The sequence below is a fragment of the Scleropages formosus genome, chromosome 6, assembly GCF_900964775.1.
Source record: "Scleropages formosus chromosome 6, fSclFor1.1, whole genome shotgun sequence".
Lineage (NCBI taxonomy): Eukaryota > Metazoa > Chordata > Actinopteri > Osteoglossiformes > Osteoglossidae > Scleropages > Scleropages formosus.
In genome coordinates, this window is record NC_041811.1 from 37,537,830 (window position 1) to 37,565,701 (window position 27,872).

At 46.7% G+C, this 27,872-nt stretch overlaps 1 protein-coding gene across 1 annotated transcript; it reads right to left on the minus strand.

The window, feature by feature from the left end:
* Window positions 1-205: 205 nt before the first annotated feature.
* rasa1b (RAS p21 protein activator (GTPase activating protein) 1b) lies at window positions 206-27,872 on the minus strand. Its single transcript, XM_029252983.1, has 25 exons — window positions 26,244-27,872; window positions 19,077-19,229; window positions 13,059-13,194; window positions 11,914-11,984; window positions 11,421-11,538; window positions 9,812-9,843; window positions 9,586-9,638; window positions 9,147-9,297; window positions 8,806-8,884; window positions 8,563-8,686; window positions 8,315-8,471; window positions 7,563-7,650; window positions 6,832-6,915; window positions 6,580-6,737; window positions 6,355-6,431; window positions 5,773-5,945; window positions 4,927-5,086; window positions 4,153-4,295; window positions 3,610-3,725; window positions 3,384-3,470; window positions 3,130-3,197; window positions 2,919-3,007; window positions 2,594-2,671; window positions 1,299-1,433; window positions 206-914 (listed from the first exon to the last, which is right to left on the minus strand). The coding sequence occupies exons 1-25, from the start codon at window positions 26,720-26,722 to the stop codon at window positions 825-827; spliced, it is 3,099 nt and encodes a 1,032-aa protein (XP_029108816.1). The 5' UTR covers window positions 26,723-27,872; the 3' UTR covers window positions 206-824.

Sequence of the window (27,872 nt, forward strand, 5' to 3'; positions counted from 1 at the left end):
ATATTAACATTGAATTTTGCCAGGACTGATTTACATTAAAAAAAATTAAAAATAAAAAGCAGAATGACTCAATGTATTTTAAAAAAGGTTTAATAAATGCATGCACTGCAGATACAATTGCATAATGTATTTAAAAAAGTTTTTTTTTTTTTTTTAAAAAAAATACTCTATTTGGAACAAAGTTTTTCTTTTTTTTTAAACAAATTGTATTAAAACTTGTGATTCCAGCAAGAGAAGTAATGTTCCAATAAAGCAATTTTTTTCCTGAACACTGAAGTTATGAACATAATACTAGATACAGCTAAACTGGTTTCAGCATAAGCGAATTTGTGGAAATGATCACTGACTCAAAAAGTAAAAATGACTACAGATTAAAGTAAAAATAGCATTATAGCCCACAACGCACTCATAAGGAGAAGTCTATAGTTGTCTTTGAGCTTCCCAAACATTCAGAAAAAGGCAATCACTTTGGAAATTTGTGTTTTAAACAACCGAGTCATTTAAGGTGCAATAATTTTTTTTTTTTTTTATTTGAAAAGAGGAAAAAGTTCTGATAGTCAAATATGTACCAAAGACGCAGATGAATAAACGATAGTTAGGAAGAAGAATTTTTTTTAATTACAGCCAAAAACGGCGAGTGTATGAAGAGGTGATTTCCAAGATCCTGAGGTTCCCCAGGTGTGTTTTGTCACAGGTCACAAGGCAGAGTGAACGTTTCCAAGCTGTACTCGCTAGGAATGAGGGTGGAGAATGAGGTGGGACTTGAGGTGCCAAGGTCAAGGTGGCTGTGCCAGGCTCTGGTCTGTGACTCAGCATGAAGGCTACTACCTGTTGCTGCAGGACATAGTGTTGGAATAGTGATCCTGTTTCTGCTGAAGGAGCTCTGTGATCGCCAAGAGTTTTTTCAAGACGTGCTACAAAACAAAAAGCAAGTATTAAATCAAAACTAGTTAAATTACAATTATACAAGGTGTTCCCCATAAATATAACTGCTTTTCACTGTCATTTTGTATCAGGTCAAACACTCTTGTTCTTCTGCGGCCTTTTGTTTGGAAAATGTAACCAAAGTGTTCCAGGTTCAAATATCAGGAGACCTATTGTGTCTTTTTATGGTTTTCAAACACATTAGAGGTCAGTGCAAAGGGACAGAAAGGCTGAACCTGGAATTAAGCAGCAGCACCGATGAATGACACATGAATGAGATATATGATCCATTTGGATTGGCAAGTTTTACAGGCAAACAACTAGTGACACATGAAACACCGGAATTTAAGGCAAGCAAAGATGGACATTGTCACCTGTTGCGGGCCACGCTCATTGCTGAGGGTGCGAAGCTCATCCGAGTGACTCACGCAGATCTCATGCAGGGCAGCAAGATCCCGGGAAAGATCTATCCTAAAGTGCTCTGTGGTGTCTGGGAGGTCACAGACATTCTGGAAAGACAGCACATCAGATGAGCAGACAAACTAATGCACGTGAAAGAGCGACACACACACACACACACACACACACTTAGATATGTTTAAAATTTTCTTTCTACTTAGCGAATTGTTTGGGGAACAAAATAAAACAAATGTTGCATTGATTTAAAAACGGTGACTTATGTTACCAAGAGCTGAGACAAATTTTCAAAGATATTATATTTTTTCCCAAAAAAATTCACATTTTTATATCACTAAAATAACATTTTGTAAGTGAATGCAAACTGTTCATTCACTGGGGCAGCTGATATAGTGATTAAAGATGCTGCTTTTGGATCCAAAGGTTGCCAGTTCAAATCTCACCTACTACTGTAGTACCCTTGAGCAAGGAACTTATCCTAAAATGCTCCAGTAAAAATTACCCTGATGTATGAATGGGTAAATAGTTATAGATGGCTTAATATTCTAAGTCGCTTTGGAGAAAAGGATTAGATAAAAGAATAACTGTAAATGGGTGGGAGTAAAGTGCACATAATGATAAGAGGAGTGTGGGGTGGCTCAGCCCAAGTTTTTGCATCTTTTTGAGAAATACTAGTAAGCTCTGGTGAAGCCCAATAAAGAGGAAGAGTACTCGTGATTGGAATGCATAAATTGTACTTTTGCTGAGATGTATGCCACTTTGGGCAAAAGCGTCTGCTAAAAGAATAAATGTAAATGTAATAACACGCATGTTCGCAAGCACACCAAAGTGGAGATAAATTTGAGGGGAGGAAAGAAGAAAAAAAAAAAAAAAAAAAAAAAAAACCTGACAGTGGACAGAAGATGAATATGCAAAATTGCTTATTGAAGGATATGGTCACCGATGGGAACTGAAGAAGAGTTTGAGGAAAATACATTTTTTCAGTGATTTCAAATTATTACCGATTTAAATGAAACCTGAAATTAAGAATATAAATTCTTCCTGATTATTTTCTCCATTCAAGGTTCTTCAGAGCACAGCCAGTAAACAGTAATAAAATACCACTTATAATATATTAAATAATAATAATAATTATTATTATTATTATGTTTGTAAGTCAAAGTGACTGTGCATTCGCAAATAATTACAAAACAACCTAACACAATTTGACAACACAAAAAACGGAATGAATGGAAAAACTAAAACAACTAACACCAAGCTTATCCAGAAACATGATCATCTGATGCTTGTTATTCTTGATGAACGGGTTCACCCCTTCCATGTAGGGCTCCTGTAAAATATCCATTATAACTAAACATCAGTACAGACATAGAAAGAATACATTCTGGAAAACAAACAATAGCAAACAAAGAACAGCAAAAATAAGGATCTTTTAATGCAGTAAATAATATATGGCAAATATACATTTCTTATATTTTCATGTAAGTATTTTCTAATTGCACCCAGAAAACAACATTTATATGGTAACCAAGTGAAATGAAGAGCAATTCAACGTGAACGTCGAACATTAACGTTACCTTGGCACCGAACTCGACAAGGTTCGCCAAATTTTGGACAGACTTGGCTACCAGAGTCAGCGTCCGTGCCGCTGTAGGAGAAGGAGGATCTGACACGACAAAAAGCAGTGTGAAGCAGTTCTTCAGACAGTCGTATACTTGCGATTGTTCTAAACAACATTCAGCACATTTATTCAAGGGGTTTGTAATTGCTAAGATACTGACATCTCACCTGTGATTATATTGAACATTCGTGGGTTGAGAATCGCCGGGCAGATCAGTCGTAGGAACACAAAACCACTGCAAAAGTCAAGAGTTTGAGCTGAACACTAAAGAGGACTCGGTGAAGGGTGCAGGAATACGTTACACTCCACCAGCTATAATGTGTTTTTCACAAGCAATTGATAATAGTCTAAGAACAAACCAAAAGGGTGTACTTTTGAGAATTTATTGGAATAAATCATTCAAATTACAGGCAAAACTTACCTCACCACTCTTGTTCTCATAGTAGTATTCTGAGGCCATTTTTTCTGGACAGATCTTTGTAAGCATCCATAAATGAATCTCAGAGTTCTGCAACATCAACAAAAATTAAAAACAAAAGTTCAATTACATTGCTCATGGTCGTAAGTATTGTGAACATAAGTATCCATGAATAAAAATAAGCATTATATTGATAAGGCATACAGAATCATGTGAAGTGGAAAAATACCGTGGTAGAATGTCAGCAGCAGAGAATATCTTTTCCACCAGTTCCGACAAAATGTTCAGGAGATGGGCCTGATTCAAGTTCACGTCTTCATTCTTTTCCAGCTTGGATGGATTCAACTAGATAGCAAAAATGGAAATCAGAGGGAGCGTGAAGCCAACTGGTCGCCCAAAGCTCCCGTTAACTTTGTACAATCGTGCACGGGCAGCTTCAAGTGTACCGCTCATCTTCGGACAGACAACCCCAGCACCGAAGGTTGGCTGTGGCGGCTTCTACGTGTAATCCACGTAAAGTTAACCTGGGAAGACGGTGAAGTTACCAGGCAACCAACTGGGTAGAGCATGTCCAGCAGTCTTTCCTACATCTGTGTTTTCATTCCCCATCTAAGATGGATCATAATTTTTCTGTTTTGTGTTTAGCTTAATCATCATCCACGTTCATATCTAAACCAGTTGGCCACTAGTACTAACGCCCTAGAGTGTAAGAAATGTTAGAGAACACATGGGAAGGTTAAATTCTATGATACCGTGATCCAAAATCCATCACCTCACAGGACTGCTTGCACTCCATGATCTTCAGTATCGTGTCTTTGAGCACATGCAGGACGAACGGAGTGGCCGTGGCCTTCATGTACTGCTCCATGAGCGTACTTGCCAGGGTGGTGGCACGGAACAGGGTCGTGGCCTCATCTGGATGGAGTCGAGCAAAGGAGACACTGGTCGTCTGAACCGGCTTACAGGTCACATTAATGAAAGGTTTAAATCACATTTAGCTGATGCTTTGGCAAAAAGCAACATACAACAATTTACCCTTATACCTAGCTGGGGAATTTTTACTGGAGCAATTTTAGGACAAGTACCTCGCTCAGCGGTACTATAGCAGGAGACGGGATTTGAACCGTTGACCTCCGAATCCAGAGATGGCAGAACTAACTGTAACACCACATGCTGCCCCCTCAGCATATAAATTGCTACGATGCCAAGATCCATCAAAAGTGTGACGTCCACCGAGTACGAGTTTTCACATTTTCAACAAACATTCATCCTCCTTAACAAGTCCGGCTGATTTCGTCACGGAGGCCGGCATAATACTTCTATACTCGGCCGATCTCCCTTTTACCCTAACAAGCAGGAAAATGGGCTACGATTTCCTCAATATACAGCTTTCAGTCGTTTATTATAATGCATTCTTGGCTGTTAATTTTTGCTTTAAAATGAAAGAACCGGAAAGTACAACATCTGAGGATATCGGGCAGTGCTGTACCTCTTGAAGGCTAAACAGTTTACCCACAAAATAACGGAAGACGGACACGCGTTATACCTTCCATGCTTATCTCCCGGTCGTTCAAAGCCCTTAGCAGAAGCGCCTCCATCTTCATGTGCCGAAATATTCTCAGCAGAATGCTGGCCAGCAGGGTACGGTCCTGTCCACATACGTGGGCCAGGGCAAAGATCACATGGAAGTCTTTCTGTAGGATTAGCTGTGATTTAAAGACACCGTTAGAGACGTCACATCATACATTGCACTGATAAAAATTAACACTGGCATTAAATGAAATGTATACTGCTGCAGCAGATACCAGTAACAATAATTAAAAAGCATCAGTCAGAAACATCCTTCTGTTTTTATACCTTGATTTTTAAAGTAATTGTACTGATGACAGGCATTTGAATTTACTGCTGTAAGTTTGCTTTACATTTACATTTATTTAGCAGATGCTTTTCTCCAAAGCAACTTCCAATGAACTCTATGTAGTGTTATCAGACCACACCTCACTCACTGCAAAGACTTACACTGCTAGATACACTACTTACAATAGGTCACTCATCCATACATCAGTGGAACACACACACCAATCTACCTGAACAGCATGTCTTTGGACTGTGGGAGGAAACCAGAGCATCCAGAGGAAACCCATGCAGACACAGAAAGAACATGCAAACTCCACAGTCTGAGCGGAGAGCGAACCCACACCCTCTTGCACCACCCAGGCACTGTGAGGCAGCAGCGCTACTCGTTGTACCACCGTGCCGCCCATTTAGTTTTAGACAAAGCACATGATTACGACCATTTTTGTAACGTTTCAACTGTCAATGACTTTGAGGCTCCATCAAAACATTCCGGTGTCGAGTTTAAAGGGCGTCTCTCTCTCTCTCTCTCTCTCACCTCCTTGAACTCGCTGTACTCCTCCTCCGGCATGATCTTCTCCATGGAGTAACGGGCCCGCACACGCAGCGAGCCTGGCTCAATGCCCTTGAGAGGCACGTGGGAGCTGAGGGGGAACCACTCGTCACTCATCTGACCTCGCTGCAGTCGGCTCAGCTGGCAGCACATGAACACTGCGGAGAGGATGGCCAAGGCCAATAAAGTCAATTGCAGCACAGTGTGTTAATGAACACTACTCACTTGTTCGTGTTCAGCATTTTCTCTTCATTTTCAGCTTATTGTGACTGCCACTATTGGTGCAGTCCGCTGTTTTGGTTAGGTGTTCAGTTCACGGCATGGCACTCAGCTATCCCCAAAAAGCCCGTTACCCTCCAGCTGGGTGGTGCCGTGGTCACGCCCCTGAGTAACGTTTGCAGATACGCATATGGCAATGTCTCTAACACATGGGTACATCAGGAATACTGACCCATGTAACAAACGGAAAGCTGCGATACTGAGTCTGAAGCACATTATTTAGGCTAAAGGGTACTTGTTTTTCCTTCCACAACACCACTACGCACAGAGGTAGATACAAACACTTACGGATATCGTTTTCTTTGCTCTTTTTTGTCTTGTTGCTCAAACTGATTTCAAAGCGGTTTATTTCACTTGACAAGTCGCTGCAAAGGGGATAAAAATGCCATAAAGTTAAGAGGTAGAGCACATGGAATCTTAATCTCTATGAAAAATTGCAGTATCAGTACCGCTAACAAATGTTGGCACGAAAGGGGTTTGAACACATGTGCACGTGTAACGGCAGCGTCTCACTCAAAGACAAACTCTTCCGTCCACACGGGATTCTGTCCTTCTCTAAGGTGCGTCTTCGCCACCTGCACACTGTTCAGGTAGATGTTGCAGTAGGGGTTTGTGAAATGTTTGACTGGCAGTTTGTGGGCCTCTTCCACGTTAAGAATGAGACTGCTGACCTGCAGGAGGGGAAACAAACTTATTCCTTCCACACTTGGACAAAAAATTACTGACATGAATTAAAAGAAGGAAAGGGGGGAAGAAACATTATACCTGTCGAAGGCGCATCTTGTTGGAGGACGTCTGTGTTGGTTTTCTTAGATTACTGCAGAACGTTTGTAAACTTTTCATCCAGTCCTGTTGGAGAAAAACCAGTTATAAAAAGCACTGTCAAGGAGTTCCCAGAGTTATGAATTTGCAAAGATAAAAACTTCTCTCCAAATTGCATTTTCTTCACTTTTTAAATTTTCTGAAATCTGAATGTTGCACAGCAAACGTCACCTGCATTTCTGCAAACACTAAAGAGCAACCAAACACAGTAGGACCTGAAGTGGGACCAGAGTCGCTTTGCTCTGGTGTTCCTGAGGTTTGTGATCAGTAACAGGATTATCAATGCTGCACGTTTTTATGGAAAACAGCACCGAGTCACAATATGTGTAGAGAATGTATTTTTTATTTTCTGTCCTCTTTAGTATTTTTAACTGCAATGTAGCTAGAAGTTTAAAAAAAAAAAAAAAAAAAAAAAAAGTTAATAGAAAGTTGAGCAGTGGATAAAAATGGAAGTGTTTCAGCAAATTTTTAATCCATTATAGTACTTTTTGCTTTATTTTGCAAACCAGTCCCGACTGTGAATAAATGTAGGGACATACTGTATGTATTAAGCTTTTAGTGATAATGATTTAGTGGTTGAATACAGTTACGGACTCCTTAAGCTGTGGACCCAGCGCATGTGAAGACAGGTGTCCAACAAGGTAAAAGTTATTTAACACAAATGTGATTCGAACCTGGGCTTGTTCAGGAGTTTCACCTGCAAAGTAGAAGATGTTTTGTTCTTCGCTAAAGTGCTGAACTACAATCTGGAAACAGTTTGGCCTGTGGGCAGACAAGAACACTGGATATTATAGTTGATATTTCAGAGCTGAAAAAGAAGAGTAAATCAAAGTAAAATCAGCCATGAATAAAGCCTGAATTTCTGAAATTGGTTTAACATGTAACAAAAAGCTTGAAGAACAAATCCAGCTCAACTGAGGCTTGAGCCAGTGCTGAAACACTGTTTTACCACAACAATCAATTGTTCCCGAAGATCTAGTTGGAGTCGGGGCACCGCGGAACATATGTCCGCTGTTTTAAACGGTTGCAATTCGTTCAGTGACACTCACAGGTCACTCAAAAATAGCCCAAAAACACAGACCAGCATTCAGAACCAGGAACAAGTGTATTTCGTTAGGAACGTGTTCATGTTCTTATCAAAATAGTTGCCCTTTTATCATAAGGCAACACGATCAAGTGTAGTTTGATGTGACTGAAGTGGTTCTATCACCGATATCCCACCAACGGAGTGCAAATTTCATTACAATTTTGTGTGAATTTCAGGAAAAGCAGCCAATTTTTAGCGCCTTGTTTACAAGCTGTTTGAAGACTGCAGTTTGCATGCAATGGGCAAATTTTGTCCACTAGCGCATCCATTCTAGGGAGAAGCATCCACAAGCTCCAGCTGGAGTCTCTCTCTCTCTCGCTCTCTCTCGCTCTCTCTCACCTGTCGAACATGCTGTCGTGGACGCCATACACTGAGCACACGCTCAGGTCAATCAAGCCTTTGGGTTTCGTCGCCCGCTTCTCACTTTCGAAGTAGATGAGATGCGAGTCATTTCCCTCCAAGATGAAGTACAGGGTCTTCCACCGCTTCCCTTTGCCTGGGAAGACGCGGGAGGCCGCCAGTGAAGCAACGGGTACCGTAATTGCAAATGCAGTTTTGCTCTTTGCTTCAAAAACACTACAACACACCTTTAAGGAACTGCAGATAGCCCTTCTTCACAATATTTTTGTAAAAGGCATCTTTTGTCTTTCGCCGGATCGTGTCATAAATTTCTTTGTCGTGTAAAACATCTGGAAACATCTGGTCTTGGTGCTAAAAAAAGACAACAATTTCTCAAGTCTGACAAACTGGCACATCTATAAATACAGTAATTTGCATAGAACAGCTTTACATGAACAGAGCCGTGCAAATGTGCTTCGCATCACTCTTACCTGTACAGACACAGGATCCTTCAAGGTGTATCCCTTCACAATCTGTTCTTTCTTGTAATGGTCAATGATGTCATCGATGCTGTAAACAATCACAGTTGCTCAGTTTTCCTGTAATGTAGCCTTTAGACTTTTTTCTTACATAAGTGACAAAGTCAAAACTACACATGTACACTGACATTGCAATAATATAATTACTTATTATATTATATAGGTATTAAGTCAACAGTGGTGCGTATAACAAAGGAACTCCTTAACCACTCTGGACAAAGTGAAATCTGCGAAGCCGCGTCATGCGCCCGCAGGGCCGTGTTTAGGGAGGGCGCACGCTGTGACCGCATTACCTGTTGTAGTACCTTCCCCCCATTATGAACTGGTTGCTGGGAGTCGGGCAGATCTTAAACCTCCGTATGTTTTCACTGGTGCGGAAGAAGAGCGAGTAGTCCCCCGGGGTGCTGTCCGACGGCCTCGCCAGGAAACTGCACACCCGGCCGACTGCAAAAGACCGTCACTCATCCCACTGCCGTATCCGGCACATACCACTGGCACAAATTCCAACTGCTGAAGCCTACAGTGAAATCTGAAACTTGTCTCCAGCCAATACTGATTTAACACTGCATGGCAGAAAAACTTTTTGCCTGTCGTCATTCTTTTGCCACTTTTTTTAATGCCCTGGGCAAAAATGTCTGTGTGTCAATGAACTGAGTCCAACAGAGTGTATGCTGCATGTTTGGTTAACTGAGGATCCCTCGTGCTCAGCTGGTCACGCTCACAGCCTGGCACCTGTCATCAGCAGGTTGTGTGCCTCCTGTTTGGTAATCTTGCTGTGATACCACCTGCAGGGGTGATAAGAACAGGCCGTTACGGGTGAGGAAAACATGAGCTCTATCACTGAAACTGATATAAATGAAAGTGCAGAAATTGCTTGCTGATTTTTAATTCACAAAAACAAATGAACAAAGTCAAGATTTTGCCCAAAGAGGGTTAGGACTAAGAGTAAAAGTCTTACACTTTGCCCTCATGCGGGTCTTCCTCTCTACCCTGAAACGAGGCACAAAAGCAACATTACTGTTGTGAGGACAATAAAACAAACTGGCAGCAAAAGGAACAAAAAGTGCATCAAACAGTTTGAGGGGTTCATGTAGAAATAAGAGGTGTGAACGAGGGACACAGATCACGTTTTTCTGACTGCTGCTCAGTCGATTGAGCTGGTCTGACAACATAACATCTTCTCACCATCACTGGGTAAAGCAGGTATAGTAGGACAGCTGGTAGCCTAGTGGTTACAGCTACTGCCTTTAGAGCATAAGGTCAGAGGTTCAACTCCGGCTATATACGTTGCTCAAGGGTACCTTATCCCAAATTGCTCCAGTAAAAAAAAAAAAAAAAAAAAAAATTCCCAGCTGGGTAAATAATTGTAATTTGCTTTGGAGAAAAGCATCAGATAAATGTAAATACAGTCATCTAACAATATACCACATGCCTTCAATACTTATCTTTGTTAGCCTTCATAAACTGTAATCACTCTTCTGATAAAATCACTGCTAAATACTGGAGTAAGAAAAACTGCCTGTCATAGATATTCATCAAATAACTACTGGCAGAGCTCCATTAATTACTTTTTGTGCCATAGTTTCAGATCAGCAGCTTAATCAATTATCAAAAATCCTGCTGAAAAACCTAAGAAACCTCCTCCAGGGCAAAGCCTCAGGTCCTCGCTGCTGCACGACCACTTTAGTTCAACAACGTGGTAAGTCTTGTTGATAAAGAACTTTTTCTAGTGGATTTAGACTTTACGCTATGGCAAAACTATTACATGCTTTTGATAACTACGTTGAAGCACTTTTTTCTTTCCTGTATCCATCTCAGTAACTTCACCGTGACACTACGTTCTGTGAGGCTGTAATTCATAAGCGCTAAACTGTAAACACACACACCGTGCCTTGCATTTAAATTTACATTTACTTAGCAGACACTTTTCTCTAAAGCAACTTCCAATGAACTCTATGTAGTGTTATGAGCCCACACACCTTATTCACCGCGATAACTTACACTGCTAGATACACTACTTACACTGGCCCACTTATCCATACATCAGTGAAACACTGTCACTCACATACTAGGGGGAGGACCTTAAACAGCAGGTCTTTGGACTGTGGGAGGAAACCAGAACACCCGGAGAAAACCCACGCAGACAAGGGGAGAACATGCAAACCCCACACAGACTGAGCAGGGATCGAACCCATGTTCTCTTGCACCACCCAGGTGCTGTGGGACAGCAGCGCTGTTCACAGTGGCACCCCGTTGTGCAAAAGTTTTTACACTCCTTCAACATTGTCTAGATTACAGAATTTCATTTTTTCCTTTAAAGTATCTGTAAACATCTCATTTTGGCTCTGAAAACTTGGTGTTAGTGCATAAGAAGAGCTGACAGTAAAAACAGTGATTGGAAAAATACGTGTCTGAACAAGTTTAGCCCCGACAACATTGATAACATTCAATGGGGTGTGAATATTTCTGCAAGGCATTGTGAGTATATTTCCTAACTCTGCAGGCAATCATCATTTTAAACACAACAGTAAACTTTATAATGATCATTTACTGCCCGACAAACTTACCACTGCTTTCACCAGGTCCACCACAATAAGGCCCTGCTCCTCGGTGCGAAGGTTTGTCACCCACATCCATCCGTCTTCCAGCTCGTTGTGCACGATAAACATGTCCCCCTTGAGGAAACTTGGAGGACAAAGACAGATCACGAGTCTCTCGGATGGGAAGTGTCCACAGCCACAAAGAGCACAGCGAAAGCACACACCTTTTCCTCTTTTCAGGACCTTCACGTGCACTTTAAACTCATCCTGACTGTTTTATTTTCGATTACTGCAGATGCGTTCTTCAGTTATACGCCGCAGCTACGCAACGGAACAGCAGACCTCTTTAGAAGACCACATTCCCTTTAAGTTTACGCAACAGAACACAGCACAGCACAAAGGCCACCTTTGGTGAAACCCTTTAATTGCAGCAGAGCTCTTTGGGATGTTTGTGCTCTCCTTTCCAGGCACTTATGAATGTTTCAAGGCGTGACAAAGCCCCCTCCCCCCCACCCCTCACCTGATCTCGTCCGTCTCCGGCACTTTGGTATACGGAAGGATGGCCCGCACTCTGCGCCGGTCCTCCACAGGCTGCAAACACAAGGCCACAGTAAACGTCATGCTCGGCTCTTTCTCCCACTCTAAAGACAGCACATCAACACACACGTTATCTTTCATAATTACATCATGGGAAAGAGTGGACGAAGCCCACAGACTGGACTGGCTCCTGTGAGATCACCGATGCATTCCAACGCTCAGCCAATTTCACTCCCATCGCTTGAATAGGTCACTGGGTTCACAGAAGTCACTTGTCAACTTACATTTAATCATTTAGCAGATGCTTTTCTCCAAAGCAACATACATCTCAGAGAAAATACAATTTGTTCATTACATTAGGAGAAAGAGAGACTTAGTTCCAGACATGTGATTCTTAAGTAAACCTAGTTTTTTCTTTCCACTTTATGCACAGATGTTCATCGCACAAGTAGGTGTACAAAACTCAGGATAGACTAATCACCTTCCTACAGTTTTTTTTTTTTTTAAAAAGGTAAACAAACATTCACATACAATACAGGAGTAATGGGTGTGTAAAGGCTTATCTGGGGATGATCATAAAGTTACGGCGCATGAACATTTACACCATACGTGAGCCTGAGAGATCATGGACGATGTCAGTCCAGAAAAGGTGGGTTTTCAGACCCTTCTTGAATGTAGGCGGAGTTTCAGCAGTTCTGAGTGAGAGGGGGAGGTCATTCCACCACAACGGAGCCAGAACTGAGAACCTCCGCACATTACCTTTTGTGTGTGGGACACCAAGTGAGCAGAAGTAGACGAGCGAAGCGGTCTGGCTGGGGTGTAGCGGTTGTTCTTCAAAGCAAATGTGTGCCTACAAAGTGAACTTTTTAATAGAGTGTTGGAACAGACCGAAAATCCCGAAATCTTAGGACCCACATCCAGGTGTAGTGTGTAATTGTGAGAGTCCCACACACGAGGCAGCTGGTAGCACAGTGGTTAGAGCTGCTGCCTTTGGGTCTGAAAGTGGGCAGTTCAAATCTCACCTAGCGCTACAATACCCTAGAGCAAGGTACTTACCCTAAATGACTCCAGTAAAATTAGCTTTGGAGAAAAGCATCAGCTAAGCGAATAAGCGTCATGCAATGATACCTCAGGGGGTGCGACCGGGAACAATAGCTTTTCTTCTTTGAGCAAACAGGACACGTAGCTGTAATAACCAATCAGGTCTGACAGGGAGGTGAAGCGGCGCCCGCCGATGTAGTAATCGCCACACATGGCGATGATCCTGCGGATGAACAAACAATGTTGCGTTAGCGCTACGCAGTTCGCCTCCTACCCCAGTGCGTCCACATACCGCCCAGGAGGTACGCGACCTTTCAGCTCTGCGCTCACCCTTCGCCCACAGGACGTCGCGAAAGACGCGTACGGAGACCGAACGAGTCCTCGCCGCAGACGGCCCGAATCGAGGATTTCAATTAACGGAGTTGCCCGAGGAATCGTTTCCGCCCTGCGAATGGCAGGAGTCAGAAGCAGAATCTCCACCACTTACAGACCCTTGGAAGCTACACAGAAAGCAGTACTGTAGTTAAGAACTTCATGAACTGCACTGCTTCCTCAGGGATTTCAAGGAAACCTCTGAAGGAGACTAATCTACTTGGGATACAGTGAAGAAGAGAACTTTCAAACATCACACTCATACCAGCACAATCGAACCAAAAATTCACATTTTTTTAAAAATTTTACACTCCTTCAAAAAGAGGTAAAGGGAGGAAAGGCACTTCAGTTTATATTCCAAATAAAAACAATTGCGAACCCCAATTCCAAAAAAGGTGGGACAGTTCGGAAAATGCTGATGAAAACAGAAAGGAGCGATTTGGGAATTTACTGACTTGTATTCAAACAACGGTGCGTTGTGATTTGGGCGGTGGTCGGGGCCGAGTGCCCGGCCGACCCAAACCTCGGGCGCCAACTCTGGTTTTTGGGACTTGGAATGTCACCTCACTGGCGGGGAAGGAGCCTGAGCTGGTGCGGGAAGTTGAGAGATACCGTCTAGATATAGTCGGGCTCACTTCCACTCACAGCTTGGGTTCTGGAACCACTCTACTCGATCGAGGGTGGACTCTCCACTATTCTGGCGTTGCCCAAGGTGAGAGGCGGCGGGCTGGTGTGGGCTTATTAATAGCCCCCCAGTTCAGCCGCCATGTGTTGGAGTCTACCCCGGTGAACGAGAGGGTCGTCTCCCTACGCCTTCGGGTCAGGGAACGGTCTCTCACTGTCGTTTGTGCTTATGCGCCTAGCGGCAGTGTAGAGTACCTGGCCTTTTTAGAGTCCCTGGGGGGCGTGCTGGAAAGCGCTCCCACTGGGGACTCTGTCGTTCTACTGGGGGACTTTAACGCCCACGTGGGCAGCGACAGTGATACCTGGAGGGGCGTGATTGGGAGGAACGGCCTCCCTGATCTGAACCCGAGCGGTGAGTTGTTATTGGATTTCTGTGCTAGTCGCGGTTTATCCATAACGAACACCATGTTCATGCATAAGGGTGTCCACCAGTGCACTTGGCACCAGGACACCCTAGGTCGGAGGTCGATGATCGACTTTGTAGTCGTTTCTTCTGACCTTCGGCCATATGTCTTGGACACTCGGGTGAAGAGAGGGGCTGAGCTGTCAACTGATCACCACCTGGTGGTGAGTTGGATTCGATGGCGGGGGAAAAAGCTGGACAGACCTGGCAGGCCCAAACGCATAGCGAGGGTCTGTTGGGAACGTTTGGCGGAGGCCCCTGTCAGAGAGGTCTTCAACTCCCACCTCCGACAGAGCTTCAACCAGGTCCCGAGGGAGGTGGGGGACATTGAGTCTGAATGGACTATGTTCCGCTCCTCCATTGTCGGTGCGGCTGTTCGGAGCTGCGGCCATAAGGTCTCCGGTGCCTGTCGCGGCGGCAATCCCCGAACACGGTGGTGGACACCGGAAGTAAGGGATGCCGTCAAGCTGAAGAAGGAGTTCTATCGGGCCTGGCTGGCTCATGGGACTCCTGAAGCAGCTGACGGGTACCGACGGGCCAAACGGAGCGCGGCTCTGGCAGTCGCCGCGGCAAAAACTCGGGCTTGGGAGGAGTTCGGTGAGGCCATGGAGGAAGACTTTCGGTCGGCCTCAAAGAGATTCTGGCAAACCGTCCGGCGACTCAGAGGGGGGAAGCGGTGTTCCACGAACACTGTTTACAGTGGAAGTGGTGCGCTGCTGACCTCAGCTGAGGATGTTCTCGGGCGGTGGAAGGAGTACTTTGAGGATCTCCTCAATCCCTCCGACACGCCTTCCGTAGAGGAAGCTGAGGCTGGGGACTCGGAGGGGGACTCGTCCATTACCCTGGCTGAAGTTGCTGAGGTAGTCAAAAAACTCCTCGGTGGCAAGGCTCCGGGGGTGGATGAGATCCGCCCCGAGTTTCTCAAGTCTCTGGATGTTGTGGGGCTGTCTTGGCTGACACGCCTCTGCAGCATCGCGTGGAGTTCGGGAACGGTGCCTCTGGACTGGCAGACCGGGGTGGTGGTCCCTCTTTTTAAGAAGGGGGACCGGAGATTGTGTTCCAACTACAGGGGGATCACACTCCTTAGCCTCCCTGGGAAAGTCTATGCCAGGGTACTGGAAAGGAGAATCCGACCGATAGTCGAACCTCGGATCCAGGAGGAGCAATGCGGTTTTCGCCCTGGCCGTGGAACACTGGACCAGCTCTATACCCTCACTAGGGTGTTGGAGGGTTCGTGGGAGTTTGCCCAACCAGTCCATATGTGTTTTGTGGACCTGGAGAAGGCATTCGACCGTGTCCCTCGTGGCATCCTGTGGGGGGTGCTTCGGGATTATGGGGTTCGGGGCTCGTTGCTACGGGCTGTTCGTTCCCTGTATGACCGGAGCAGGAGCTTGGTTCGCATTGCCGGCAGTAAGTCAGACCTGTTCCCGGTGCATGTTGGACTCCGCCAGGGCTGCCCTTTGTCACCGATTCTGTTCATTATTTTTATGGACAGAATTTCTAGGCGCAGTCAGGGAACGGAGGGTGTCTGTTTTGGTGGCCGCGAGATCTCGTCTCTGCTTTTTGCGGACGATGTGGTCCTGTTGGCTTCATCAAGTCAAGACTTGCAGCGTGCACTGGGGAGGTTTGCAGCCGAGTGCAAAGCGGCGGGGATGAGAATCAGCACCTCCAAATCCGAGGCCATGGTTCTCAGTCGGAAAAAGGTGGATTGCTCCCTCCGGGTTAGGGGGGAGTTGCTCCCTCAAGTGGAGGAGTTTAAGTATCTCGGGGTCTTGTTCACGAGTGAGGGAAAAATGGAGCGGCAGGTCGACAGACGGATCGGTGCGGCGTCTGCAGTAATGCGGTCATTGTACCGGTCTGTTGTGGTGAAGAGGGAGCTGAGTCGTAAGGCGAAGCTCTCAATTTACCGGTCGATCTACGTTCCTACCCTCACCTATGGTCATGAACTCTGGATCATGACCGAAAGAATGAGATCGCGGATACAAGCGGCAGAAATGAGTTTCCTCCGCAGAGTGGCTGGGCGCACCCTTAGGGATAGGGTGAGGAGCTCAGTCACCCGGGAGGAGCTCGGAGTAGAGCCGCTGCTCCTCCGCATCGAGAGGAGCCAGTTGAGGTGGCTCGGGCATCTGTTCCGGATGCCTCCTGGACGCCTCCCTGGGGAGGTGCTCCGGGCTTGTCCCACTGGGAGGAGGCCTCGGGGCAGACCCAGGACACGTTGGAGAGACTATGTCTCCCGGCTGGCCTGGGAACGCCTTGGGGTTCCCCCAGAGGAACTGGAGGAGGTGTGCGGGGAGAGGGAGGTCTGGAGTACTCTGCTCGGACTGCTGCCCCCGCGACCCGGCCCCGGATAAAAGCGGAGGAAGATGGATGGATGGATGGTATTCAAACAAAAACAGTATGAAGACAAGGTATTTCATTTTTTTACCTCATCAACCGCACCGTTTTTCAAAAATATGCGTTTATTCTATTCCAAAAACATCGGGACAGTCGAGCGTTTACCATTGTGCAACATCACCAGGTCTTTGAATAACACTCATTAAGCGTTTGGGCACCGAAGACACCCCCATTCATCCGTTATACAGGTGTTTGGCCGTGCAATCGTACAGGGTCTTCGTCGCCGTATTCTGCGCTTCATAACGCGCCACGCATTCTCAGTCGGACACAGGTCACGAGCGCAGGCAGGCCGGCCTTGCGCCGCACTCTCCGCTTACGCAGCCGTGCACTCGTAATCCGGACGGAACGCGGTTTGGCGGCGTCCTGCTGGAAAACGCAGGGACGTCCCCGGAAAGGATGGCGTTTGCACGGCAGCATATGTTGCTCCAAAATTCGTACATATTTTTCTACATTAATGATGCCCCCCCACCGTGACAGACGCTGACTTTTGGACCCGACGCTGATAACAACATACTAATTTTCTTCAGTAATAAATGAGCAAGTAAATTGTTTTTGTCTCATTCAACTGGTTCTCTACATCTAGTTTTAGGACTTACATAAAAATCTGATCATGTTTTTTCTCATATTTATGCAAAAAAGAAAAAAATTCTAACGGGTTCAGAAACTTTCAAGCACCACTGTGACATGGAGCTTCATGACATTAATAACAAGCAGATAAAGGTTTAAATAAATAATAAAAGGATTATTGAAGGTAGGTCTATTCGCAAAATAATGATTTGTTTGTAAAATACAGGCATGCACCACACACACACACACACACACACACACATACACACACTTTCGGAACCGCTTGTCCCATACGGGGTCACGGGGAACCGGAGCCTACCCGGCAACTCAGGGCGTAAGGCCGGAGGGGGAAGGGGACACACCCAGGACGGGACGCCAGTCCATCACAAGGCACCCCAAGCAGGACTCGAACCCCAGACCCACCGGAGAGCAGGACCGTGGTCCAACCCACTGCGCCACCGCGCCCCAGGCATGCACCAATTAACAAGAATTTAATTTTACAATCAAGTGACATTTGTAAAGTGCATTTATAAGCTGCTTGTTCCACTCACAATAATGAGGTCACATGCAAAAAAATGAACAGAAAAAAACAATTAAATGGAAAAACTATGACGGTGAACAATACACAAAGAGGTGTGGGGCCACATCAGTGCCGGCAAAGCAGCTTCTTCATGGCGCTCTTCATGAAAACCTGTCAGACATTTATCTTGTCTTTTCTTTTTCCTTTGCGATGATTTCTGGCGATGTGCACGTTTTCGTCATTTTCCCGCCAATTACGTACCGTAAGCGGTCACCAGAGGGTAACACAGGCGTCAGAAACAGCAGCCACGAAAACAGCAGATGGCAACCAGCAAACTATGACTGAAGTTGATCTCTCTTTTTTAAACTTTGTGTTTTTTCCTGCACTTTAGTCACAAACTGAGGACTTTGTCTACACTTCTTGTGAGAAGGTTGGATTGTCATATTACTACCTTACAAATCAACATGCGAATCATGTGTATTTATGTCCTTTTCATTATTAAATGAAAACTTCGCATGTCTGTGATTTCATTGGGCTCAGGACAATTTGCTTTTCTTTTTTTTTTTTGTTTCGTTTGAATTACTAGTAATTTAGGGTCAGATTTACAAGACCTCAAGTTGCGAACAGCTGTAAACAACACATTACAAACGTAAAGTGCATTTCAGTGTTATCATCAGATACCCTATGGCTGTAAAAAAAAAAAAAAAAAAAAAAAGCCTGCAGTATCCATCAAGTCTGTGCTTCTGCCAACACACTGATGTCAAAGCACCTGTCATCTAACATCAGTGTCAGAGATCCTTTCTCTCATCGCTGCTCTGAAACTTCCTCTGGGATCAATCAAGCGTGTCTCTTTATGTATGGATGCGTGTACCTGTTCATCTGACGACGTATATCCATCCGTGGAGCCACACGGGCTTTAACGGTTCCTGAAACCAGCAACAGCGCGGTACCCAGTATGAAATATTTGGGATGTCTCCAGTTTTGCTTTTCTTGGATTCAGAACCAAAACTGTGACGCTGCCATCTAGTAACGCGAACAGCACTGAGCAGCCGAACAGACCGTGCGGAAACGAAGTGAGAATGAAGCCGTTAAAAGGGCGATGACGTTTCCTACGCTGCGCTCACCGGTCACTCCTGCTTTAGGGCTTCGGGGGCCGGACACTCACCTGAAATGGTTGACGGCTCCGCTTATGCTCAGAAAGGAGAGCACAAAGGAGCCCGGGCGGCGATCGCTCTCCCGGATGAGGTAGCTGCCCGGCGTCCTGGCCTGCCGGAGGCGCTCCTCTGCCATGGTCCGGTCCAATTTCCCATGATACCACCTGCGCAAACGGACCGCATCTGTCACACGCGGCAACAGCTACAGCAAAGCACAGCGAACGTGGTATTTATGAGACGAGTTTAGTTTTAATGGCTTAAATCGCAGCAACAGGCCAACCAGTTCATGAGGCGAGATATCAAGGTACCCCTCGGTGACGGCATTAGAGAAATTCAGTTCAATTTACCTTTATCAAGCGCTCTTCTCGAACAGTAACACGGAAACAGAGCGGCCTGCCGGCTGACGTCACGCCGTCTAATGTCTCGCCCTCGGTAGTCCTTTAAACATTTGTCTAATGTCTCAATAACCGCTTTGCATCCTTTTACCGTCCTGCTGCCCCACGTGGCGAGGACAGCTGGTAGCGGAGCGGTCAGAGCTGCTGCCTTTGGACACGAAGGTCACAGGTTTGACGCCCTCCACCAGCTGTACTACTGGAGCAAGGTACTTGCCCTAAATTGCTCTAGCAAAATTACAATTATTTACCCATTTATACAACAGGGTAAGTCGCCTCAGAGATATATATATATATATATAAATATATACACACACACACACACACACACATACATATACTGTGTGTTAAAATTTTAGGTGACATGCAGTTTTGTGCTATTTCCCCAATCCTACTTAGCACAAAGGCTTTTTTGCATTAATAAAGTTGCGTGAAAAACAGAGCAGATCGATTGTTAGCCCCTTTATGTGATACCTCCGAAGATCACTCCTTAAAACCCTTCATCGGAATTCCTTCGGCTACAGTACCGTAACTGATCAGTGCAATAAAATACATTGTTCACATGAGCTTTGTGCCTGAAACATGTGATGCTGAGAACAGCGTAAACAGCTTTTACACTGAATTTTACACTGTACCAACAGTGGGTTAAAAAAAAAAAAATAAAAAAGAATGGACTTTTTGTGTATGAGCAGAACATAAAACTCAAAACAAAACTCAAGCCTAACTGACACACTGACATACTGCTGCGGAAAGTTTCTGAACATCTACCTGAAGCATATTAATAGAGGTGACAAAACCTAGGAATCCAAGTGAAACTGAACATAACCTCAAACTGATGCTGTGCCATTCGGAGAAAATCAGCGCGATTCCATTTCACTCGTGCTTGACTCCGAATCCTTTCTTTCAATTTGATTTGCTAACGGCACCCAACACAGTTTAAGGAGCGTGAGAAATCGTTCAAACGTGACACACTATTGCTGTCCATGTGGTCACTGCCACAAAAATATGCAAAATAAAAAGAGCAGCACTTATTACTGCCATTTTAACTGTGTTTCTTACAACTTCCCTTTCAAGTGCAAGGGCCAAACAAGCAGTAGTACTCAGTACTCGCTGTTACTCAGGACTCCTCAGGTCACTACTCACAGTATGCTGCTCAAAGCCAAGTCTGATGACTATAACTGGTCATAATGTGGTTCACTTTATTATCAGCACAGAACTGCTGACACCACACTACAGTACTTGCACTACACCGCCAAGAGGAAACACACACGTCCTGTTCAAGAGCGACCATGTAACAGAGCGCTGGACACTAAACACATCGCGGTTCCTCCCGGTCTTATAGCAGCAGAGTCAGTAACAGTGTTGTACTATAGTAAAAGGGCCAACAGCATTACATTTACTTCTCTGACACTTTTCTCCAAAGCACCTTACAATGTTACACTACTTACAATTATTTACCCATTTATACAGCCAGCTAATTTTTACTGGAGCAATTTAGGGTAAGTACCTTGCTCAAGCCTATTAGAGATGGAGGAGGGATTTGAACCCACAACCACTGGGTCCAAAGGCAGCAGCTGTATCCACTACGCTACCAATGAAGGTCACTGTATTCTTTTCACAGCCCTCAGACTTCTACTGCTTTGACCGTATAATAATAATACATTATAATAATTAACATTATTATACAGACAACATCCAGCGGTTCCATTTCTACCTCCTACAGCAAGGAAGTGAGACAGAGGTTAGTGTGGCACGTCTGCGATGGGAGGAAGGGCCACACAAAAATCTCATGTTTGATGCATTTAAGCGAATATATTCTCAGTAACACAGTTAGTTTAGTATTCCAAAAAGGTTTTTTCTACATCACAAAATGTTGCTAATCTCGGGCCGCATTCGAGTAGCGACTTTCACGGGTGACATCATCACCGGCGACAACAACGCCATGGCAACGATAGACGCACTGAAGGGTGGAAGTTGTTATCCAGAGTTTTAGTCAAATATTACGCATATGGAAGGTTCAAAATGAGTTTTAAACTGACTTCAGGTTTGAGAAAAAAATCCCATGTGTTGAAATTGACTGGCAGGACACGCAACGAACGGCTTCGAACGGTGCAGCACGACCTCATACAGACCCTGAGTGATCATTGAAAATGAAGAATCCTGCTTTAACACCCCCTGAATTTAAAGCAGAGAGTCCTTTAAGGCACAAGACTCAAAATAGTTTGGGCTCCCAAGTACTTAGGAATGTTGGTAATAACACAAGTAGCTATTCTGAATGCGAAGCCTGAGAAATGTGTGAATTGTGTTTTTACATGAGGCTGAGGAGGGAAACAGAACGCAAAGTAGGGTAAATCCTGACAATACAGCAGACATTTGTTCAGGCTGTCAAGGTTTAATTAGCACTTTGCTTTATGACGACTGGGTGAAGTGGTACATTAGAAGTATAAACATAAATTAGACAACTAAAAAAAAACGTGTTTTTAGAGGTCGTCTCGGGTTTTGAAATTTGGGCAGATTCACAAATTTGACTGGTTACATTTACTTTTACTCCTTTATACGACACTCGTCTCTAAAGCAACTTACAAATAATTAAAAGTATTTGCATACAACGATTTACCAGTTTACATAGCTGGGTAATTCTACTGCACCATCCATCCATCCATCCATCCACCCATCTTCCTCCGCTTATCCGGGACCGGGTCGCGGGGGCAGTAGTCTAAGCAGAGCCCCCCCAGACTTCCCTCTCCCCGTAAACCTCCTCCAGCTCCTCTGGGGGAACCCCAAGGCATTCCCAGGCCAGCTGGGAGACGTAGTCAGCTGCTTCAGGAGTCCCATGAGCCAGCCAGGCCCGATAGAACTCCTTCTTCAGCTTGACGGCATCCCTTACCTCCGGCGTCCACCACCGTGTTCGGGGATTGCCGCCGTAACAGGCGCCGGAGACTTTACGGCCGCAGCTCCGAACCGCCGCCCCGACAATGGAGGTGTGGAACATAGTCCGTTCGGACTCAATGTCCCCAGTCTCCCTCGGGACCTGGTTGAAGCTCTGTCGGAGGTGGGAGTTGAAGACCTCTGAGGGCGTTAAAGTCCCCCAGTAGAACAACAGAGTCCCCAGTGGGAGCGCTTTCCAGCACGCCCACCAGGGACTCTAAAAAGGCCGGGTACTCTACACTGCCGCTAGGCGCATAAGCACAAACGACAGCGAGAGACCGTTCCCCGACCCGAAGGCGTAGGGAGACGACCCTCTCGTTCACCGGGGTAGACTCCAACACATGGCAGCTGAACTGGGGGGCTATTAATAAGCCCACACCAGCCCGCCGCCTCTCACCCTGGGCAACGCCAGAATAGTGGAGAGTCCACCCTTAGTCGAGAAGAGTGGTTCCAGAACCCAAGCTGTGAGTGGAAGTGAGCCCGACTATATCTAGACGGTATCTCTCAACCTCCTGCACCAGCTCAGGCTCCTTCCCCGCCAGTGAGGTGACATTCCAAGTCCCAAAAGCCAGAGTTGGCGCCTGAGGTTTGGGTCGGCCGGGCACTCGGCCCCGACCACCGCCCAAATCACAACGCACCGGCCCCTTATGTCCTCTCCGGCAGGTGGTGAGCCCACCGAAGAGCGGCTCCACGTCATGGCTTCGGGCTGAGCCCGGCCAGGCCCCGTGGGCACAGACCTGGCCACCAGGCTCTTGCATGCGAGCTCCCCCCCAGGCCTGGCTCCAGGGTGGGGCCCCGGTGACCCCATACCAGGGAAGGTGAACGAGAGCCTTGATTTAATAGTCATAAGGGGATTTTGAACCACGCTTTGTCTCGTCTGTCACCCAGGACCTGTTTGATTTGAGAGACCCTACCAGGGGCATATAGCCCCAGGCAACATAGCTCCTGAGATCATTCAAGCACTCAAACCCCTCCACCACGGTAAGGTGGCGGTTCGCAGAGGGGCCTACTGCACCAATTTAAGGTAAATACCTTGCTCAAGGCTACTAGAGATGGAGGAGGCATTCGAACCCGCAACCTTTGGGTCCAAAGGCAGCAGTTCTAACCAGTATTCTACCAGCTGTCCCAGAACAGCCTTCTGTGGGCAGTGAACAGGTAGAGCTTTTACAGAGTGCCTTATAACACACCGCAGCACAGTGCCGTACAGTACACCGTACACGCCGCTTATGTTACTTTATTCAATGCTCCAGACGAACCTCCTCTGAACCTTTGAGCCCGTTTATTGTGAAACCGTCCTGCAGCACATCATCCTCTCGAGGGTTTCAGCGTGTCGCAGCAGCACTGCAGGCGCTAGCGGCGCAAAGCCAGCGTTGACGTACGTTCGCCTCTCCAGCTCGCCCTTGATGGCATCAGCTCCAGGACACGGTGCAAACCATTCCTTCAGCTGGTTCTCGTCCTCTTCTTGAGTCACCTCAGTTCTTCTTCACTCTTCATCCACGTTCTCACCACTGACAAATGCAAGGCAAACTCTGTACGCTGTTTTACACCGCATTTGGTCAACGGGTTACACCACTGCTGTTATTTGCACATGCAGCCTACTATATTTCAGAATCAGAACGAGCTTTATTGCCAAGTATGTTTGCACGTACAAGGAATTTGTCTTGGTGACAGGAACTTCCACAGCACAGACAGAATGACGGTGACAAGACAGAGTATGTGAACAAGGGATAAAAAATATTTAAAAAAATATAAAAAGTACCCAATATACAAAAATTTTAACTGTATCAGTGACATCAGGACACTTCTCTGCCAGCAAATCAACGAGTACCAAATACAATGAGTGGAATGCAAAGTTCTTGAGTAGATCTCACTACACTCAGCCCCTGGCGGACAAATGAGTACTTTTACTGTAGTGATAAACTTATTCTCAGTAACTGCGGGAGAACAACAAGTTTGGCACTAACAGTTATTCATTTCTTCATGTAGCTTCTTCTCCAAAGTCACATGGTGTACAATCATTTACCCATTTATACAGCTCGGTAATAATTACTGGACCGATGTAGGGTAAGTACCTTGCTCAACGAAACCACAGCCTGAGGTGGGACTCGAACTTGCAACCTTTGTGTTCAAAGACAGCAGATCTAACCACTATGCTACCAGCTGCCACAAAGGATGAGGGAGAGTGGACCTGCTCTCCTGAGGAACTTTTCTCCCAGCAGGTTCTTCTCTTTCTCCCTCTCTCTCACACACACACACACACACACACACACAGCCGGACAAAGAGAAAACCAGACAGCGACATTATTTTCAACAACAGAGCTAATTTTACTTTAACAAGCCCTGTACCTCCTTGCCTTTGTTTCCCCAGTGACCTGAAGGAGGACACCCGAGTACGGTGTGTCACACCATCCTTTAAAACGAAGGGCTTAAATGAAAACTGCCAAGTGCAGCCGAAGGCTACAAAAGAACAATAAGCACAAAAATGACGCATCGTTCAGAAGTCTGCGCATTTATCTGTGAAACAAGCCCAGGAACCGATGGACAAAGAGTTTATGAATCAGGAAGATGTTCCCTCATCACATTTGGCGAAGGCACGGTTGGCGAGAGGAGTGCTGCAAGGCGCCGAAACAAAAATAGCTCCTGCGTCTCTGCGAAACCAAAACACTTCCCTCGGCATTCAAAAATAAAAGAAGAAACAACTCTGCGGCCTCTGGGTTCTCTCTTTTTCAGAGGCCTCAGCAAGGAGAACAATACGACGCGCTCGCTCCGGCAGAGGCTCGCAGTCCAGCTCAGGGTCCGGCTCACCGGTGGCCTGCGGGGACCCTCGGCCCTCGAGCTGGACGCATCAGCAGCCTCGGCGGTCCTTCGCGGCGTCCTTCTCGTTGCTGAGGACACCGGACAGTTCCCAGTGCTCCCGAGACGGAAGGAGTCACAGCAAGAGTGGACAAACGGCGTGACGGTGACATGTTGCGGAACCTACGCGCATCTCGGAGCAGCAGAACAGCGCACGAGAGCCGGATGCCTCCTCAAGTCAACTTTCTACTTACTACACTTTACCACGGTACACTTAAGTTGAAGCTCCGCACCCCCCACCAGCGATCATCACATTTGTGCATCGAGTGTGTACTGTGACATGTCGCCACTTACACACGTGTCGGAAGAGAGAGCCTGTTGCCTGCTTTGAGGAAGGAGTGTTCAGCCCAGAACAATGGACCCTACACCCTTCTCACACACACACACACACACACACACACACACACACACACACGATTAACGGAAAAGACACACAAACAAAAGCGGTAATTAAGTCTGACACTTTCCTCAAAGCCACTTACATTGTTAACACGCTTGCAGTTATTTACCATTGCAGTAATTCAGGGTAAGTACCTGGAGGTGGGAATCGAACCTGTCACCTCTGGGTCCAAAGGCGGCAGCTCAAAGGTTTCTTTGGTTTCACTGTACTACAATGGTACTATAGTAGTGTCACTGTGGTGGTACTATTCATTCACGCTTTTCTCCAAAGGGACTTACAATGTTAAGGTTACATTTATTTATAATTTTACTGGAGCGCTCAGGGTAAAACACCTTGCTCAACTCAAGGAAGGAGCTACTACAGCCAGAGGTGAGGCTCGAACCTGCAACCTTTGGGTTCGAACGACCAAAGGCAGTCGCTCTAACCACTGCGCTACGCTACTGTTCCCTTCCCTTAGGCTTAGTACAGTCAGTGCCACTAGAGTATAGTGTACAGTACCACGATAGCACAGTACAATAACACTACCACTACTAGAGTAAGCATGATCTCCCCCCCCCTACGATCCATCATCATCATCATCATCATCCCAAGCGGGTCGCACTCACTGGTTGGCGGGGGGCGCCGTCAGCGGGAACAGCACCTCCTCCTCCTCGTACTCCGGCCCGTCCAACGACTCCAAGGCGTCGCCCTCGTCCACAGAGCCGCCCGGAGGCGGAGGCGACGCCGGCAGCGGCAGCGGCTCTGGCGGCGGCGGCGGCTCATTCGGGCTCTGCCGGCCGGGGCTCGGCGACGTGCGGCTGCTGCTGCTCGGATCGTCCGGCGGCGCGGGGCCGCAGAGGGGGACGGGACAGCCGCGGCCCGGGAGAGCGGCGCTCCCGCTCACGGACGAGGCGGAGCCCAAGAAGAGGCGCTCCGAGGGACCGGCGGCGGCAGCAGCGGCGCGGTGGAGCGAAAAGCGAGCCGCTGCTGCTGCCGCCGCCGCCGGTCCGGCGGGGCCTCCGGCGCTCGCAACCCCGATCGCCGCCGGAGCTTTTACTAGTAAAAGCGAGCGGCTCACATCGCTGCCGCCCTCCGCGGCCATCATCTTCTTTCGTCCTCGTCCGTCGCAAAAAAGTTCACGGCTACGGCGAGGAGGCGCGCGGCCGCTCGAGAGACTTGCCCGCGAAACACTCACTCACTCACTCACTTACACACAGTGAGGCGCAACTTCGAGCCGGACGGCGGCGGCACCACCGTCGCAGCCGCCGCAGCGCTACTAAGTTACAGCTCGACGCTCCGGACCCTCCGCTCCGGGCCCTTTTCTTTCTACCGTTCACTCCATTTTTCACCAAGGTGAAGGAAACGAGACTAACACTTTGTGACTTTATCCGCCGCTCAAACGAGCGGTTCTGTTCTCCTTCGCCGCACTACGTCGTCCTCCTTTATTCGAGCGAGATCTCAAAACCAGCGCAGCTTCGCTTCCTCTGCGCTTCGGCGCAATCAGGACTCGCTCATTCGGCCGCAAGTGCGGCGCCTCGATGTTGCGCAACAACTTCTTTCTCAGCCCCCGACTACATGGCCGCTTACTTAGTGGCGGCGACTGGCGCCGCGCGCTCCCTCCCCGCTCAGGTCTGACTAATCGAGCTCAGAGCGGAAGAAAGACGCCCTCGGTCATCGCTCGAACTGCGGCTTCAGCCCCTGGGAGGTAAAGCGGCTGAAGCGCTGAATCATGATGCTCGTCCTCCATTAACGCAGTTGAACGTAATATAATATATGATAGCTGCTCGCGTAGTGGTTAGCGCTGCTGTCTTTGGATCCGAAGCTCCTACGTTCGTTCGATCTGTTCCTCTCCTTAATTTGCTCTAGTGAAATTAGCCAACTGGTAAATAATAATTGTCATTTTCATACTGTAAGACTAAGTAACTAAGTCGCTTGGAGAAAAGCGTCCGTCAGCTAAATGAATAAATATAAAATCTGGAGTAACGTTCCTTGCTCTTTCTTAGGTTTAATTTAACGATTTATTCAGAGACGCACTCGATTTACACGGACAGTCCTCGACTTACGACGTTTACCACCCCCACCCCGAATCATCCTCTTTGCTTTCGATTCCCGCACTTGGCTTGGGTCGCATTATCTACGACAACATTGCAGATCAAACAAGTTCAGGAGCTGTTGTTGCTCTGTCACGGGCTTAGCGGCACTTCGGGTTTAGAACGAGTTTAAGCGGGAACAAGTCACGTGTTTCCCGCCCCGCT